The 18,137-nt window shown below is 38.6% G+C and overlaps 1 protein-coding gene across 2 annotated transcripts; it reads left to right on the top strand.

Moving 5' to 3' along the window:
- The first annotated feature begins 251 nt into the window (after positions 1–251).
- On the top strand, positions 252–6,707 carry gphb5 (glycoprotein hormone subunit beta 5). 2 transcript variants are annotated; one of them, XM_074661212.1, is made up of 3 exons: positions 252–571; positions 1,971–2,169; positions 5,749–6,707. In XM_074661212.1, exons 1-3 carry the CDS (start codon positions 543–545, stop codon positions 5,938–5,940), a joined length of 420 nt encoding a protein of 139 aa, XP_074517313.1. In that variant the 5' UTR covers positions 252–542; the 3' UTR covers positions 5,941–6,707. The 2 variants fall into 2 exon arrangements, with proteins under 2 accessions (XP_074517313.1, XP_074517312.1); XM_074661211.1 differs by lacking the exon at positions 252–571 and having other exon boundaries at positions 1,909–2,169.
- The last annotated feature ends 11,430 nt before the right edge of the window (positions 6,708–18,137 follow it).

The following is an 18,137-nucleotide window of genomic DNA, read 5'->3' as shown; positions in this document are numbered from 1 at the left end:
ACAAAGTGTTGGAGCTGAGGGGTGAAGTGATTACAGTCGGCATGTGAGAACAGGAGCAGGGTCTGTCTGTGTGGAGTCATCTAATTGAGCTTGGATGATTGAGTAGACACAGGTAGGTCTCTGTGTTGGACTACGTTGTTCCCCCTCTTCCGTGTGGATGACTATGAACAAAAGGGAAGACTCTTCTTTTCCCCTTAATCAAGCTAATGGAATAGATGGGCAGTGACAGGTAGAAGGGCCTCCGGGGGGGATTTTAAAGGGAGTCAGGGGGGGGAGACTGAGGTGAGGATTTGAGCCTCTGATTGGCAGGACACGGGATGATAAAACAGCCCCAGCTTGTTCTGTCAGATCCATTAGCGGGTAGGTTCAGGTCTGAGGAGCACACAGGGACAAGGACTGCGGTTTGTGTTCGCCGTCCACACTGACAACTTCAGAGGTGATACTGCAGGCCGGCGACTGTGACAACAGCTGCAACAAACTGCTTAAACTTTAGTGTGTCGGCGTCTAGTCCACAGTCAACACATTTGTGAGTCGGAGCTGAGATGATCCCGCAAAGAAAGAAGTCACAGTGGTGAGTCAATTCAGCTTTGGGGGCCGTATTACAGAAACTTTCTATCTTAAGTCTTAAGTTAAGATAAGAAGACTCTAAGATTGTTTCCGAGATTTTTCCCCAATTTGTTATTACAGAAGTAAACTCTAACTAACTTTAGGAATCCTATCTACTTCATCCTATCTTATCTCAGGTTAATACTCAATCCAACATTGGAGTGTAGTCATATTATTTCTGTATATTAATCTTGTGTTCTCTATAGAATTTTTTTATTTTTTTTGCCTCTTCCTGCACCGTATATTATTTATTTTTGTTATGTTTGCGTAGTCTTAATTTGTGCAAAAAAATAAACATTGCTTATCAAATTTTATGTCTGTTGCCTAACAACCGACACTACTTTTCTCATCTTGCCAAGCTTATGTTTACATTATTATATGACATTTACATTAGCAACACTTTCGGGTTCATACTTGTACTTTGGGTTTCTACGAGAACATGTTTACATGCTTTAATGTTCAAAAAACGCTTTATCTTTCTCATAGTGTCTGTCTGAATATACCTGTATTCACATTCTGTCTGGAACGCTCCGTTTTAGCATCTGTCTCTTTAAGACCCCCCTCCTGGCATGCAAGAAATATCATTAGTTAGTTAGCATATCATGAAAAAATTCCACTTTAAATGGAAATTAATATCCCAAATTTTCTATTAAGTTTGATTTGGTTTCAATCTATCACGAGAAGAGTCATTTTTTGTTTTATTATTTTAAAAACACCAGTAATATACTTTGTAATATTTCAATTAAAGTTAAACTGGATAATTTAAATAGATTTTTTTAAAGGTACAGTGTGTAGGATTTGGCGGTTTTAGTTGTGTGGTTGCAGATTGCAACCAACTGAGTACCTCTCCGCTCACCTTTTCACAAGCGTGTCGGAGAACTACGGTGGCCTAAAGGTAACGTTAAAACGTAAAGCAGCTACCAAACACTGGCCCTCTCTAGAGCCAGAGTTTGGTTTGTCCGTTCTGGGAATAAATGTAGAATTCCTGCAATAAAAAGCATTTAAAATGATTTTGCTAGAAGCTTATAATAAGGAAGGAAAAAGTAGTTCAGTAGTTCACTGTCTGTGCATCTTGAATAAGACTCCTTCACAGTGACATAACAGACCTCAGAATGCATTATGTGGTTTAGAAAGCCATGAAATATGAAATATTACTGATTCCTGCAGAAAAAAACACTCCTTTTCTTTTTAGTCGCAGGCCTCGAGCTGGTTGGGATTCAGTCTCTGCTCTGCTTTAGTCACCTTTCCAGCCTGAAGCCTAAAAATCAACTTCTCCTTTATTTCCATCTTTCATATATGAACACACAAGGCTTTAAAAAGCTGCTCATGTTCTGTTGCATCTGTGTGCTTGTCACCCTGAGGAGGTCTGGACGGCTGCTGCTGTGCTGGTTCCTGCTCTGGATCTCTCTGCAGCCAGACTCTCTCCACCGGGTGTCAGCCGTCAACCTGCGGCGCTTCATCGGCTGTGCCGTGCGGGAGTTCACCTTCCTGGCCAGGAAGCCCGGCTGCGGGGGTCTGCACGTCACCACCGACGCCTGCTGGGGGCGCTGCGAGACCTGGGAGGTGAGCATCTGGGAAGCAGCTACTGTAATCCATACTGTACACAGAGTGAGAGGAGAGGAGAGGAGAGAAGAGGAGAGGAGAGGAGAGGAGAGGAGAGGAGAGGAGAGGAGAGGAGAGGAGAGGAGAGGAGAGGAGAGACAGAGGAGAGGAGAGACAGAGGAGAGGAGAGGAGAGGAGAGGAGAGGAGAGGAGAGGAGAGGAGAGGAGAGGAGAGGAGAGGAGAGGAGAGGAGAGGAGAGGAGAGACAGAGGAGAGGAGAGACAGAGGAGAGGAGAGGAGAGGAGAGGAGAGACAGAGGAGAGACAGAGGAGAGGAGAGGAGAGGAGAGGAGAGGAGAGACAGAGGAGAGGAGAGACAGAGGAGAGGAGAGGAGAGGAGAGTAGAGGAGAGGAGAGGAGAGGAGAGGAGAGACAGAGGAGAGACAGAGGAGAGGAGAGGAGACACAAGCAGAGCTGACAACTTTACACAAAATGAGTGTGTGCTGTTTGCATCGGCTCACATTTGAAGAAAGAGAGAAGAAGATGGATTAACAGACAGTGAGTCAAATCCTGTAGATACAGTAGAGAGACGGAGAGATGATGATCCCTATGGAGAAGATGTGTTTTCTCTTTCCTCCCTCCACAGGGAGGTCAGAGCAAGGTCGGCGATTCAGCAGCAGCAGATAGATGGACAAATATTAGAAGAGATAAGAGATAAATATATGCATTTCAGATGTCTAAGAAAGACAAATTCTGTCTTTATATTAACCCTCTGAGACCCTCAATAGACCCGTTTATGTCTAGGGGGTCCAGGGGGTGTTTAGGGGGAGATAGCAGGTCAACAGTAGATGTCACATAGAAGTGGTGTTCATCATCTGAAAGCTGGGAACCTGGAGATTAATTTGAGATGCAGCTCAGCACTGTGTGTCAGGTTGTTCAAGTCAAGTCATGTAAAAGTGTATCCGGGTTTAGAACATTATGATAGAAGTATATGATGGTCATCCTCATGCTCTATTATGTCTCAGCAATGTTTAGGTTGATACCATTTGTTACACAGATTTGGTGCTAAATTTAACCATTTTTTTCAATCAAGAATCCCTCCAAAATACCACATTAAGACACCAAGACCTTGAGGAACACCATAGAAAAAGCCATGCTGTGATTTGGGATCAAAAACTTTTGACATTTTGAGATTTTTGCAAGAATTTGCATTTTTTCGCAGGATTGTATGGCGAGCACTAATGTTGTGTAAACATGCATCCATCCTCTGAATGCTCTAGGTCTCTAGTTTGATCCATCCATCCTCTGAATGCTCTAGGTCTCTAGTTTGATCCATCCATCCTCTGAATGCTCTAGGTCTCTAGTCTGATCCATCCATCCTCTGAATGCTCTAGGTCTCTAGTTTGATCCATCCATCCTCTGAATGCTCTAGGTCTCTAGTCTGATCCATCCATCCTCTGAATGCTCTATGTCTCTAGTCTGATCCATCCATCCTCTGAATGCTCTAGGTCTCTAGTTTGATCCATCCATCCTCTGAATGCTCTAGGTCTCTAGTTTGTGGCTGTAACGTTTCATGAGGCTGTGATTATACTAGAGGTCACCACAGGTCATTTTATGCAGTGAGGTCAAGTTTCAAATGAAATGAAATGTCTCCTATGGGGACTAACATCATCACACATGAATATAGTTGGGCTCATTGGATCCTCAAGAGTCTCAGCTTTACAATGATACCCAACTTATGTAATTCCAAGATTGTTTAGTGACCCCAGTATGCAGAAATATTCAAACACACCATTTTAGAATAGGCGAAAATAACACATTCATACTGCATGTGATTATCATAAAGTGGGCATGTCTGTAAAGGGGAGACTCGTGGGTACCCATAGAACCAATTTACATTCACATATCTGGAGGTCAGAGGTCAAGTGACCTCTTTGAAAATGGCCATGGCAGTTTTTCCTCGCTAAAATTTTGCGTAAATTAAGAGCGTTATTTAACCTCTTTCCCGGCAAGGTGGTTTGACCTGGTTGGTACCGATGGATTCCCTCCAGGATCTTATTTTTATCACACAGTAACAAGGCGGCTGTGTGAAGTATAAATCTTGCACATGACTGGGCGGAAGCTTTCGGAGCAGCGTGCACTGAAATCGAGTTAATGTTCTGCAGGAATGGAAAGCAGCGTGGAACCCAGAGATTGAAGTGACAGCAGCGGTTTCCTTAACAATGCCTCAAGTGCATAAATGGCACAAATGGATTTCATAAGTCGCCGCATGCTGATTACAAAAAAAAAGAAAAAATATGCTGTGAAATCTGAAGTTTCATCTGGTACGTCGTACATTCAGTGACAGGAGGCATTAGGAGGCTCATGGTTCTCTCTGCGTTGTTATTATTGCAGTGTGGTTTTTGTTTTGTGGTTCTCTTTGGATCCCCCTCCGGGAGGAGACTCATCCTTTAGTCTGCTCTACCCCACAGGGAGGTCAGGACGCAGCGGAGGGAGTCCATGTCTCGCTTTAGGGACAGTCGCTAGGACAGTTAGGGAGGGTCGGGGGGGTCACAGGAAGAGTCTCTAATAACAGGATTTAACAACCTCACCTTCTGTGCGTGCAAGTTATGATGGAGAATCTTTAATTAGTGCAACAGCAGAATAAGATTAAATTCCTGGAACAGCAACACTACAAGTAATTAACAGAAGCTCTGCAGATGTGTCACAAATCTCCCTGCAAACACAGACTAATAATGAGAAGCTGAAGACTTTATTATTAAAAATGAAAAGTCTAATGAGGTAGATTTGTTTCCACGTCAGGTTACTGTGACATGAGGAGAAGTGGGTCCTCCTATTTTTTATATTTTGTGCTCTTCAAGTTTAGTTTATTTCGGTCGTTCTCAACAAATACAACTCAAATATGCATAAAAAAAATAATAAAAACAATAAAAAGACATTACTTTTAAAGTAGTAACAAACCAAAGACTGAAAAGATCTAGACTGAAGCTTATTACCTTTTTTACATGAATGTTTTGTACAGTTCCCTTTAGATTATACACTGAAAATGAAATAAAGAAATAATAAAATATATGTTGTACATACCCAAAAGTCCCAAACAAACATTCATATACACTAGGGCTGTCAAAGTTAACGTGATAATAGCGCGTTACATTCGTTTTAACGCCACTAATTTCTTTAACGCGACTTGCGATTTTTAATTAACCTCTTAAAAATCAGACGGGCTGCCGATCTTTTGGATCTTTTGGAGGCGATTAATTTGCGATTAATAATCGCGATTAAATTTGTTAATCGATTGACAGCCGTAAAAACAATAATAAGTCATTACTTTTGAAGTAGAGACAAACCAAAGCAAGTTTATTCTGACTGAAACAGTGTAGACTGAAGGTTATTACACCTACCCTTTTTACGTTAATTATTTTGTATGGTTCCCTTTAGATTTATACACTGAAAATGAAATAAATAAATAAATAGATAAATAAATAAATAAATAGATAAATAGATAAATAAATAAATGTATATATGTATATTATATATACCCTAAACACCAGGGAGTTTTACAACAGCTGAAATCCTTTTGTCTATATGTTTGTATCCCCAGAAGCCCGTCCTGGACCCCCCCTTCATCGAGTCCTACCAGCGGGTCTGTACCTACAACGAGACCCGTCTGGTCTCCGTGAAGCTGCCTAACTGCCTGCCCAACGTCGACTCGACCTTCACCTACCCCGTGGCCCTGAGATGTGACTGTGGCGTCTGTCTGACCAGCACCACTGAATGTATAACGTCCGTCTAACGCTAATCTCAACACTTTACTTTTAATTTTTTTAAATAAACACTTTTTAAATATATGCTTTTAATGAATGAAAATTTACTTCGTTTAACTCAATTTTGTTACGTAGCTTATAGGGCTCGGTATCGGTACTCGATATCTTTAAGGTGTCAACCGAAATAACCCAGTACCAAGTAGTATCAAAACTTCTCCAATCAAACGATACCTGCAATCGATTGTTTTTGTGCCCAGATCTAGAAAAAAAAATAGTATTTGTTTGGTTTTGCTCGCAGCCGATCACCGCAAGTGTTCTCTGCTTCCATTCACATGACGGGTATCGAATAAAGTACTCTATTGGTATCGGTATCACTTCAAGGGTCCTGGTTTTAGTACTGGTATTGAATTTTTTTTTAAAACAATACAGAAGTTAAGTAACAAATTTAAACCATAATGTTTTCCTGAACCTAGCCAAGTAGTTTTGTTGCCTAAACACTGCAGGCGCTCTGATTGCTCTTGTTGTTGCTTGACATATACTGTATATCATGCGAACCATTGCATGAGGATACGTTGAGAAAATGTAATCAATGCTAAGTCTGCTAGTCTTCAAAGTTCATTATATATACTCATTCTGCGGCAGTTAGTTTAATAAAATAACAATTATTTGGCACTACTTTATATTCAGATAAAAATCAGGTACATTTTATTTATGCCCATATGTTTTTATATGTTTTTCTACTCTATTAGCAACTTTTTAATGTTTACTTTTGAGAAATGTGTACTGTACACTGTAAAAAAAGATTCCTGCCCTGCTTATAATGTAAACCAGAAGCATTTTTATACATCTGTAAGTTGTATATTACAGTTAATTAGGTAACTTTTACTCGTAATAACTTGCTTTTATTTGTTTTGCTTTAATCGCCAAAATGCTGTCCTCTGCCTCCACAAATGTGTTTCATTTCTTAATTAAAATAAGGAGAACACTATCAACAAAAACATGCTTTACAATATTGTTTTTTTGCTTTACTGGATCTGTAAATTCATAATGTTAATGACCAACATTCAGGGGATTATTTTTGTATTATTTAAATTGAGGAAGTGTTTTTTTACCCCCAATGAGCAGAAATTAATAAAATGTGTCACCTATTTTTACATTTATAAGCGTTTTCTTTATAAAGAAAGCAGTCGGTGTTTCAGTGATTGTTGTATTTCACATAATTAATAATCAGCCTTTTAAAGACCAATCAGTCATCGATGGGGGTCTAATGATGTGACTCGCTGACTCGTTAGTGCTTAATGAACTGACCTCTCGCTCTGAGGACAAACGGGTTAGTCATCAGTGGCCGGGCAGAGACTAAGTGTTGTTATTGGTATGATTCCCAAGGAGAACGGGGTTTATGTAATCCCTGAGAGCTCACATGTTACTGAGGAGCTGCAGGGCTGCACCCTCCTCCTCCTCTTCCTCCTCCTCCTCCTCCTCCCTCCATACTAACCCTCCCTTCTCCTCTCTCTGCTACTGTTTAACACTGAAAGTCTTTATACTTTAACTCTGAACTGCTGCAAACATCTCATTTTATTTATGTGTGGATATTAACATGTCCTCTATCATCAGAGCTTAGAAGTTCTGAGAATTGATTTGTGTTTATTTTTAATATTGAGGGAAAATGACTGATTCAGATTGCCATTAAAAAGGGTTTAAGACAAAAAATGGAAATCTAATTTGTGCTGGTATGTTTTTTCTACTCTATTAGCAACTTTTTATGTTTAATTTTGAGAAATGTGATTATTTCTTATTTTTCTGTAAGTAATTGAAAATAAATAAAAATAAATCAAAGAAAAAAATAATCACTTATTTTTCTGTGTTTATTTTAAATATTGAGTCAAAATTTACAAAAAAACAGGTTTCTACTCTATTAGCAACTTTTTATCTTTACTTTGAGAAAAATGTGATCATTCCTTATTTTCTGTAAGTAATTGAAATAAAATAAAAATAAATAAATAAATAATTCCCTATTTTTCTGTGTTTTTTTGAATATTTGATTTTGAGTGAAAATTAAATTAATTTGAATTAAATTAAGTAAAAAAAGTGTTTTTTTCTACTCTATTAGCAAGTTTTTATATTTACTTTTGAGAAATGCGATTCCTTATTTTTCTGTAAATAATGAAAATAAAATAAAAAATAAATACTTATTTTCCTGTGTTTATTTTGAATATTTAATATTGAGTAGTAAAAAAAAAAAACACTAATGAAAAGCTTATATGTGTTTTTCTATTATTAGAAGCAAGAGTTTTGGTCTCATTTTGAACCGGAGCATCTGCAGATTAATTCTATACCCGAAATATGTTGTGATCCACTAAAGTTAGGCACGATACGAGATGAATAAATAACTGTTTTTGGTCACTGTAAGGGAGCCGGGAGGGAAAACTGAGTGAGATTCAACACTTCTTTGTTTGGGAGGAGGAGAGGGAGACTCACCTGGAGGAGATCTGAACTCTACTGAGGCCACTTTTACTATGTAATTGACAGTTTGATGACAAAAATACACAAATCTTCAGAGTAACAACTGACACCAAATGTGATTTCTTTGGTGAGTTCAGAGTTGAATCAAAAAATTAAAATGAGAACAGGAGATCTGGGTCACATGGAAGGCAAATAAATAAATGCTGAGTCACTTTCAGCTGCAGTGAAAACACACAGAGGAGATCGGCAGAGTTGCAGCTCATAAAAAATATATTTAGTGTGTCTAAACTTGACATTTCCAGACATCATACAGGTGTTGGATCAAACTGTGGTCCCAACAAACCATACAAAAATGAATAAATAGCTTTCTGAAATATTAATAATCACTGCATTAATATAGTTTATCTAATATTCTTGAGGGGTTAGAGTTCACTTTGACTGAAACCATATTATCAGGGGATCGAACCTATGACCTTCCGGTACCTGACGTCTATCTGACCACCAGGTCACTTGGTGAAGATGTGTTATCATCCTGACTGACACGGTGTCAATTAGTGCACAGATAATCAATAGCTGTTATTGATTCTGCTCCTCTTATAGAGCCTGAATCACTACGATGATATAATGTGGCCGACTAACAAGCTGAGGTCAGTTTCAACAACAACAGTGAATGACAGTAGGTGAAAAACACCCTTCAGTGTGCACAACCTCATTGATTTTAGTCTCTTTTTATGAAGTTTTAAAGTCAACTCATTACATTTTTATTTAAATACATTTTATTCAATATGTATTTTTATTTTTTTGTTTAAATTTTTAAAATTTTTATTTATATACATTTTATTCAATATGTATTTTTTTTACATTTATTACATTTTTATTTATATAAATTGTATTCAATATGTTTTTTTTAACATTTTTATTTATATAAATTTTATTCAATGTTTTTTTTTTACATTTTTATTTATATAAATTTTATTCAATATTTATTTTCTTTTTTTTTTACATTTTATACATTTTTATATATTTAAATTGTATTCAATATGTATTTTCTTTTTGTATTTACATTTTTTACGTGATTGGTTGATATCTTTATTTGTGGTGCAAAAGCTCAGAAAAATCGCTTTTCGCCGCGTAATATTCGCGTTCTGTGTAGATGTATTCATGACAAAAACAACAGTTCAAAAAAATATATGTGCAAATTAATTCAGGGCTGCAACTAACGATTATTTTCATTATCAACTAATCTGTCGTTTATTTTCTCGATTAATCGATTAGTTGTTTGGTCTATAAAATGTCAGAAAATGGTGAAAAATGTGGATCAAAAACCCAAGTTGACGTCCTCAAATGTCTTGTTTTGTCCACAACTCAAAGATATTCAGTTTACTGTCATAGAGGAGGAAAAAAACAGAAAATATTCACATTTAAGAAGCTGGAATCAGAGAATTATGACTTGTTTTTCTTTAAAACATTACTCAAACCGATTATCAAAATAGTCAATAGTCAACTAATCAATTAATTGTTGCAGCTCTAAAGTAATTGCACAAAAAACATAAAGAATGGTTTTAAGCTTTAATAAGGATGGTTAATTGTTAATGCATGTAATAAAATAAATAAAAGGTCTGTGATGAGTCACTGCGTCTCCCCCGGAGCTCCCAGAGGAGTTCATAGACCTCGGGTTAGGAACCTCTGCTGATGGTTTCATGGTTTCACTAAGAGCCTCCTCCTCCCTCCCTGTGTTACATCCCCCCCTCTCTGAGCTGAAGGAGGAAGTGGTAATGTCAGGACTGATTAGGGCAGCGGGGGTCATCAGAGCGACTCTCCTGTCAGGGTCGTTGAAGATAACAGAGGTCTCAGGAGAGCCAACAGTCCAGACAGCTAACCTCTCCTCTGCTTCTCCTTACAGGTCTCCTCAGCACTCACACACGCTGCACTTTGCTCATGCATTTTTCCTCTTTTTGTGGCAGGATAATTCTGTCGTTCTGCAGAGTTTACAGCTGCAATGAAGTGCCTTTGCATTACATAATAATAACTGGCATCATTGACATTTTATCAGCTGCAAGTTGTGGAGGAGAATCCAACAATGACACCTGTTTTAGTTTGTTTTTGGTTCATGGTATGAGGAGACAAACTAGGGAGTAAAAGTTCTGCTATTAGCCAAAACTATTTCTGTAAATGCACAGAATGCACATGCAAACCTGTTTTGTCACATTCAAAAAATCATCATGCACAAACACCGTTTCTGTCTCCTGCTCAGATACACACTCTTACATCCAGACCAGCTCAGAGGATTCAGCGTGACGATGAAACAGAAGCTTTGTAGAGTTTAAGAATAAAAGGCGTGCATCAAATTACCATAATTACATTAGGTTAGATTAACCACTTTATATATTACACTGAATGCATTATTTAACGCCACTTCTGGTCTTTGTTCCTCAGTCTACATCTCTGCTGTGGTAATATCCCGACCGTCCCCAGGGATCAATTAAGCTTGTACCGTTCGTCTTGTCTTTTTGAATGTTTTGTGAATACAGCGACGTTCCCTTCAAAGATTAGTACATCCAAGATTCTGCTTTCTTAGAAGAGTCCCTACTGATGTTTGATCTATTGATCCCAGTTTCCTGTTTATTTAATTAGTATAATATACTAATGATGGAGGTGGTGGGATGTTGTTCAGACATTTCTAAAACATCAGCTTCAGGTGACACTTTCATGTCATGTGTGGGAGTTAACATAATTATAATTAGTTTGCAACTTAACTTTGTTAGCTATAGCTTAACCTCTTAAGCCCTATTGGGTGCTGGAAGGTGTTGTTCTCATAGACAGACATGTATATAGCTCCACAACTACCAGGTCTATATGCATGATCTTGGTCTTTATGGATAGGTAAGACCTCAGAGAATCAGTAACATTGGGACTGTTACTATGCCTGAGTAAGTTGCGATGGAACAAAGGAAAGATGTCAATTTTTATCCTCGCCTAAAACGTTTTCTAGATTAAGTATTAGTTAGTATTAGCAGATAACACCATTATAGCGATGATGCCATGCACAGACATGCCACTGAATTCATTCAGCAACTCCTTGACTACAACTGTGCCAAAGCAGATATAAATAACACAAAGCAAATAGATTCTACAAAGGTTTTAGTGAGGATAGGACCAGGCGGACTCTCCATTTCTCCAAAGTGTGCCAAATGGGTTTTCTACCTCTTGAAAGTGAATCTGGCTCTAAAATACTACTGATATCCAATACAGGAGGCTATGTGCACACAATGGAGCCTTTGGCTATAACATTTACCCTGTGCATCATCATTATCTACCATTGTGCACAGTATAAAATCAACCAAATTGTATAATTTTGACTCCAAATGGAGTAGTTTTGTTATAATAATGAAATATGATCAAGTAAAGAGACTTGCACTCTGGACTGTGCAAAAGAGGACGTTGTTACGTCCTCAGGAGACCAAGCAAGAGGATTTGTTATTGACAATAAGTGAGAGATTATAATTACAGACTCAAACGTGATGGATTATTTTCTTCTCTACGCTCAACTGATCTTTCCATTGTCTTCTGAAGATCATAATCAATGGCCAGATTCAATTCATTTGAGGGATGTAGGGTCCATGGGGAGGCATTAACAGTCCAATTTTCCAATTTGGCACAAAGGCCTCAAACTGATTTTCCACAAGATAATTAAAGGTTGTTATATAAGCTTTGACTTCACTCTGCGGTATTCCTATTGATATGGACAGCAGCTGAGGGGAAGGAGCTGTAGTCTCCAGTCAGAACACGTTTCATCCTCACCAAGCTCTGAGGGCAAACTGAGATATCAAAGACACATCAAGACATTCCAGCGCCTCATAACTGACTTTCAGGGGACAAAATTAGCAAAGCAGCTGATGCTAAAACCAACTCCGTAAAGATCAGATGAGGCATTTTAACTCTTCGCTCTCGCAGCTATTCGTTCTGATAAAACCTGTAATATGTTTACAGTTGCATCTGGAAACATTAAAGTCCATAAATCTCATCATTACTGCTGACTTCTGAGAGGAAACTGCTTCAGGGTGAAGTCAGAACAAGAAGGGTGCTTTCAGGTGCTTAAAAGACTGAGAGACTGTCCCAGTTTGGGTCTGATGAAGAGGAACAACATCATATCTATGTTTTGTTTTGCATTTTTGATGTGAGAGTTGTGTTACGGCTGTAATATTTATGACTGTAGCATGGAACAGAAACAATTATTTCACAGATCTTACCTCATCATAGCCCCTGAAGTTTCCTCCGAATGTGGCGTGGTTTTCATCCCGTTGTTTTCCTGCAAGAAGGAACATTAAATGCATCATTAAAATGTGAATATACTTGGAATCTATGTTATGCACAAATGACTTAGTGAGCCATTCTTTGACAACAAATAACTTTGTGGGCAACCATCTGTGAAGTTCCCCAAATGGATGCTGCAGGATCGATAAAGGATTACAGGAACTTCCTGTCAGTTTCTGCTTCATTGGATGTTTCTCCTATTTCCTTTTTTTTGTCTCCCTGAAGAGTAAACAGTTGGTACGGTGATGTTTAGTGGCTTATTGTTATTATTCAGTCCTCATTCAGTGTTCAGTTTCATTGCATATCGTGTATACTGTGTAAATAAACTGCAGCTTTGCTTTTTTAGTGATTGTTTCAGGGATTTCCTGAAGCAGCAGACACTCTCCCACGATAGTAAAAGTAAATCTGTGCCATTAATATTTAATGTTTATATCACCTGTGAGTTCTCACTGAATTATACAGTATCTCATTCTCCAACATTTTGATAACTCAAAATGTTACTGATCATCGACATTAAATGAGTCATCCAGCTGAATCTGCACTCAGAACAATACAGATGAATGAATAATAAATGAGTTTGCCTCTTCACCAGACTGCTGGGAGAAATGGATGAGTTTTGTCAAAAAAAGTTTGATTTCTGTATTTAAAAAAGCAGCAAAAGCTTTTTACTAATTTAAAATATGTGATGGTTATTTTGATTGAACAGGCAGTCAGCATGGCAGCAGCACAGAAATGCAAAAATACATTTAAAAAGAAATGTGTAAAGAAAAGAATACGTAAATGAATAAGTTCGGGGAAATAAATAAGGGGTGAAATGCAAAGAGATAATCATAAATAAATAAATAAATACATAAATTTAAAAATAAATACATAAATAAGTAAAGAAAATGTATAGGGAAAATAGTGCATCAATAGATATATAAATGCATAAATACATAAATAAATACATACATTTAAAAAGAAATACAAATTATATATATATATATAAATAATATAAAAACATAAAAAAAAGAAATAAAGAAATAAAGAAATAAGTAAAAAAGGCAAAAAAAAAAAAAAATCGATTAAAAAAATGCAAAATGAATAAATGCTTTTAAAAATTGCTAAAAATAACAACATAAATAAATAAAATGGAAAATTAAACAGAAGAGCAAATAAATAAGGCAATGAATACAAAAACATATAAATAAAGAAGCAAATTAAAACAGAAATATCAAGTTATATCACATTTTATCAATTTATCAATGGCTACATTTATTTTTAATATTATTTTCTGCTACATTTAATGACATTTATTTATTGAGTAATTTATTTCATTATTCATTTATTTATTTATTTTGGCATGTTCTGTCCTCCATAAGCAGCTACTCTTCCATAAACAACAAAACACAACATATAAAACATATAATATAAGATCTTAGCTGACAAAATAAATACTGTTGACAGAAAATTCCTTATAGTTTAGATATTTGAAGATGAATTTTACTCAATGATTTTACCAAAAGTGCACCATTTAGTGGCTGTACTCGACCAAATACATTCTCAGTCGACTAACACTCATAGGACTCTGTCGACTAATCGATTAGTTGATGAGTTTCTCCACAAAGAATCACACCAAAGCTCCATTTTAAATCTTTAATCACATATTTTAGCATTTGATCTAATGTTGTTTTGGTTTTGAAAAGATCCATAATGTACCGACTGAAACTCCTTCTTAAGCCGTTGATTCACACAAAGAGAAACTAAGACGTTAACTCTCCTCGACATCAAGATTGACACTAAAAAAGAAACAACTGTGGAGTAAATGAGCTTCAAAAGCACCTTCACTTCAGCGGTAACTGCAGTGAGAGAAAGCCTTTCACACTTTTCACTTTTCACCAGCAGCAATTAAAGATGTTTTCCGAGAGAGAACCTGCCGGCACTTCCCGAGCTGACGGGTGTCAGTTTGGGTAAAACAGAGCGTCTCCCGCTCTCTATTTGAGGAGACTCTAATGGGGATAAGCACGTCTCCGGCTCAGCTCCAACTTTTCAGAGACAGCGGAGGCTTCACGTGTCCAGGCGGAGCTGCAGGTGGAGGCCTGACAGGATAATTTCCCTTTTAGCTCTCCGTCAGCACTCACACCATCCGCGGGAAACTAATGGCGATAATTCTGCTGTCTGCCACTAATTGGCTGCGAAGACTCCGCGAGCCTTTCACGCCACAAACGGTTGCCGGTGTCAGAGAAAACGCCTGATTGGATTAGTCGGACAGGTTAATGGATAGAGAAGTAAAATGGCATCAACCTTTTATTAAATGCTGAAACAACACAAACTATACAAAGTCTGTACACACGTCAGAGAACCGTAATGAGATTCAGCGACGTTAAACTAGAGATTATTTCATATTACTAGTCTGATCCTCTTAGAAAAGCTGCAGCCAGGAGCCGGTGATATCAATTCTGGTCACAAAGACAGTCAGAGAAATAGAAAAAAAAGTGAGATTGAAGGAGGAAGAGGAGGCGCCGGAGGAGAGGAAGAACAATGAATATCACAAACGGTGGAGCTGCAGGACAGAAATGAAAAGTACAAGAAGAAGTTTCTAAAATGTGTCTCTGACTTCAGACGGAGCCGTTACTTTAATAAGACGCTGCAGAGAATATCGAACTATTCAACTTCTCCACTTCCACTTCTCTGTTTTTACATTAACTGAAGAACGGTGTGGCCGGAGGCTCCGTCTGTACGAGACACTATACACGATTATGGTGTCAACGTCACGGTGTTAGCTGGAGGATGAACAAAGGAGGCTAACTAACTCTAGCAGGGGGCTAAAGTTCCACATCTAAAATGTCCTCTTGCTGTGCTGTTGGGCGCCAGAATCCAGATATCACAGACATCTGAGATGACAAACTGTGATTCGAGGCTGTAGCGAGCTACAATATCGGAGATGGAGAGAAAATGTTGCTAATATTTAGCCCTCTGCTAACCGCAGCCGTGAGTCGGAGTAACGTGACTCGTCAGTCCTGAGTCACGTTGAGTCGTTAGTGAAGTTACCATCAACCACGACCGTTTCCTAACCCTAACTAAGATGTGGAGATGGTGTATGAATTTTACGTCACCAAAACAAGGGGATCTGCGTCCCGGTGTGCCGCTTGTTATCCACGAGGCGCATGTACTCCCGTTTAAGAAACTCCGACTGTTGGTGTTTTACGTCGTTAACGCCTGCGTGAATAACGACTGCAGAAGCGGAGTTGTGCTTAGCAGCCTGATGCAGAGCGGTGGGTGCAAGGTCCTTTATGGAGGCACCTGGGAAGTTGAAAGTCCGGCCACTACGCATCGCCACATGCCGGACCACAGAGGTACCGACAACAAGCACCGAGGGAGGGCGTTTCCTCTCAATGAGCACACCTGAGCCTCCAGGGTGTGGCGGTGGTGGGATGGAGCCCGATGTTGGGACCCCTTGGGGATCTTGGCGCTTGGTAAGGTAAGGTACATTTTGAACAGATAAAAATATGCGATTAATCATGATTAATTTTCTCACGTCAACAAACACGTCACACTCTCGGAGCTTTCAGAAAATGTTCCACTTACGAGGTCTTGAATACCACAAGAGAGGAGTGTTCATATATCCTCCAAAATGATCATCAGCATCTCTGAAACAAAACAAAAACTGAACATTATAACCGTTATGAGGAGAGGATTTATTACTGCATTACTTTTAGCTAGCTGTACTGAATGTTTATCTTCCCTTTCAGAAAAATGATTCACCTCTTTGTGGACGTTTTTGTTTTTTCTTCTACTTCCAGGCCGACACATCTCAGCAGGACAGATGAAGGTGAAGAGCTCTTCCTGCAGCCTCTTTGTGTTGTTTCAGCTTCTACTGGGTGCCAATACAGATCAATAAAGCTCATTGATTACTTAATGCCCCCTTTCGGAAAACCGAGTGAAGAGGGAGAAGTTTCTAAAAACAGAGCGAGAGACAGACAAAGACAAGACAGGAAGCCCAGAGAGAGTATCCCAGACGGCTGTTTATTATTCTGACACTACAGTTTAGGTGTGCAACTGTAAAACAATACATGAGTCAGTGTGGGATTTTTAGTGCTGCTCCCTACCGTCGCTTTAACAAAAACAGTAGAAATTTATAACATTCCAGTAGAAAAAAGAAGAGAGAGAAGCTTCACCTAGAGGGCCTCCGTTTATTAAAACCATCCAGACTTTCAGCAGCTAAAAGCTGATGAAAAATTAATCCCGGTGAGAAAATCCTGCGATTTTGTGAGATAAAGTCAAAACCATAAAAGAATTCAACCCGGGAGATGACTTCCATTTGTTTTAGTGCCACATTCGATGCAATATGTGGAATCGAATCAAGCCAAAGGGATAATTTGAATAAATGAGGCCCCATTGGTCATGCCCACCCGCCCGCCCGTCCCCCAGAGAGGTGGTGTCAGTCGGTCGGCACGACGCAGACTGACTGCACATCATCAGCATACTGAGGAGAGCGGGATGGAGATCAGAGAGAGAGGACGGATGGACGGAGGTGGAGAAGACAGAGGAGGCCCTCGAGGAGAAGAAAGAGAGAGGAGGAGGAGAGGATACAAGAGGACCTCCTTCCTGTGTCAAGAGCGTCTAAGAAAGTAGAGACGAGAGTTCCTCCCAAAAGTGTAAAGAAACAAAGGAAGACCAAAAAAGCTCCCAGAAAGCAGAATGGAGGCAGTGGTTGGGGAGGGGGAGGAGGAGGAGGAAGAGGAGGAGGAGGGTTGTACATTCAAGTGGCAAAGCCGAAAGATCCTGCGCTGAAAGGTGTGTGTGTGTGTGTGTGTGTGTGTGTGTGTGTGTGTGTGTGTGTGTGTGGGCTCAGATCACAGGAGAGTCGCCCTTCATTCTTGTGTCAAACTAATAAAGAAGAGGATGCTGCTGCTGCTGCTGCTGCTCGCGTCTCCTCACAAAAGGTGAGGAGTCGCAAAGTTTCCCGGTGTCCTGCATCTATACCTCATCGTGTACTTTAACCGCTGAGGGGAGCGTTTCTAGAAATAGAATCACTCATGTGTGGATTTATTTTTAAAGCAATATACTAGATTTCAAAATTACTCAGAGCTCCTTCTTCCTGCCAAACTTCAACTACAATGACTCCATCTGTCACAGTATATTGCAGAGATACTGTATGCACAGTAGTATATGTATGTGTGGAGCCTGGAGTGCACCACTGGGGTGAATATAGACTGTCACTGTGTTTAATTATAATCAATCCATAAATTCATACATTTAAATATTAAAAACAAAATTCGGACTTACACATCTTTAATTTAAAGCAAACAGGAAATTAATTGTAATTTTAAAATGTAATTTGGTGGGCAGTCACAGTGACTTAAATAACAAAAAGTAAGATTCAAAATTAATTTAAAAATGAGATTTTAATATTTAATTATTAATTTATTAGTTGACTGAAAAAATAAATATAATTCATAATTGGCAA

The sequence above is a fragment of the Sebastes fasciatus genome, chromosome 15, assembly GCF_043250625.1.
Source record: "Sebastes fasciatus isolate fSebFas1 chromosome 15, fSebFas1.pri, whole genome shotgun sequence".
Taxonomy (NCBI): Eukaryota; Metazoa; Chordata; class Actinopteri; order Perciformes; family Sebastidae; genus Sebastes; species Sebastes fasciatus.
This window is presented reverse-complemented; position numbering and strand designations above follow the sequence as displayed.

Excerpts from the sequence above, each read along its gene's own strand:
- gphb5 (XM_074661211.1), top strand. The coding sequence starts at position 1,933 with ATGTTCTGTTGCATCTGTGTGCTTGTCACCCTGAGGAGGTCTGGACGG. Across the intron at positions 2,170-5,748 it reads GGCGCTGCGAGACCTGGGAG|AAGCCCGTCCTGGACCCCCC; the intron begins GTGAGCATCTGG and ends TTGTATCCCCAG.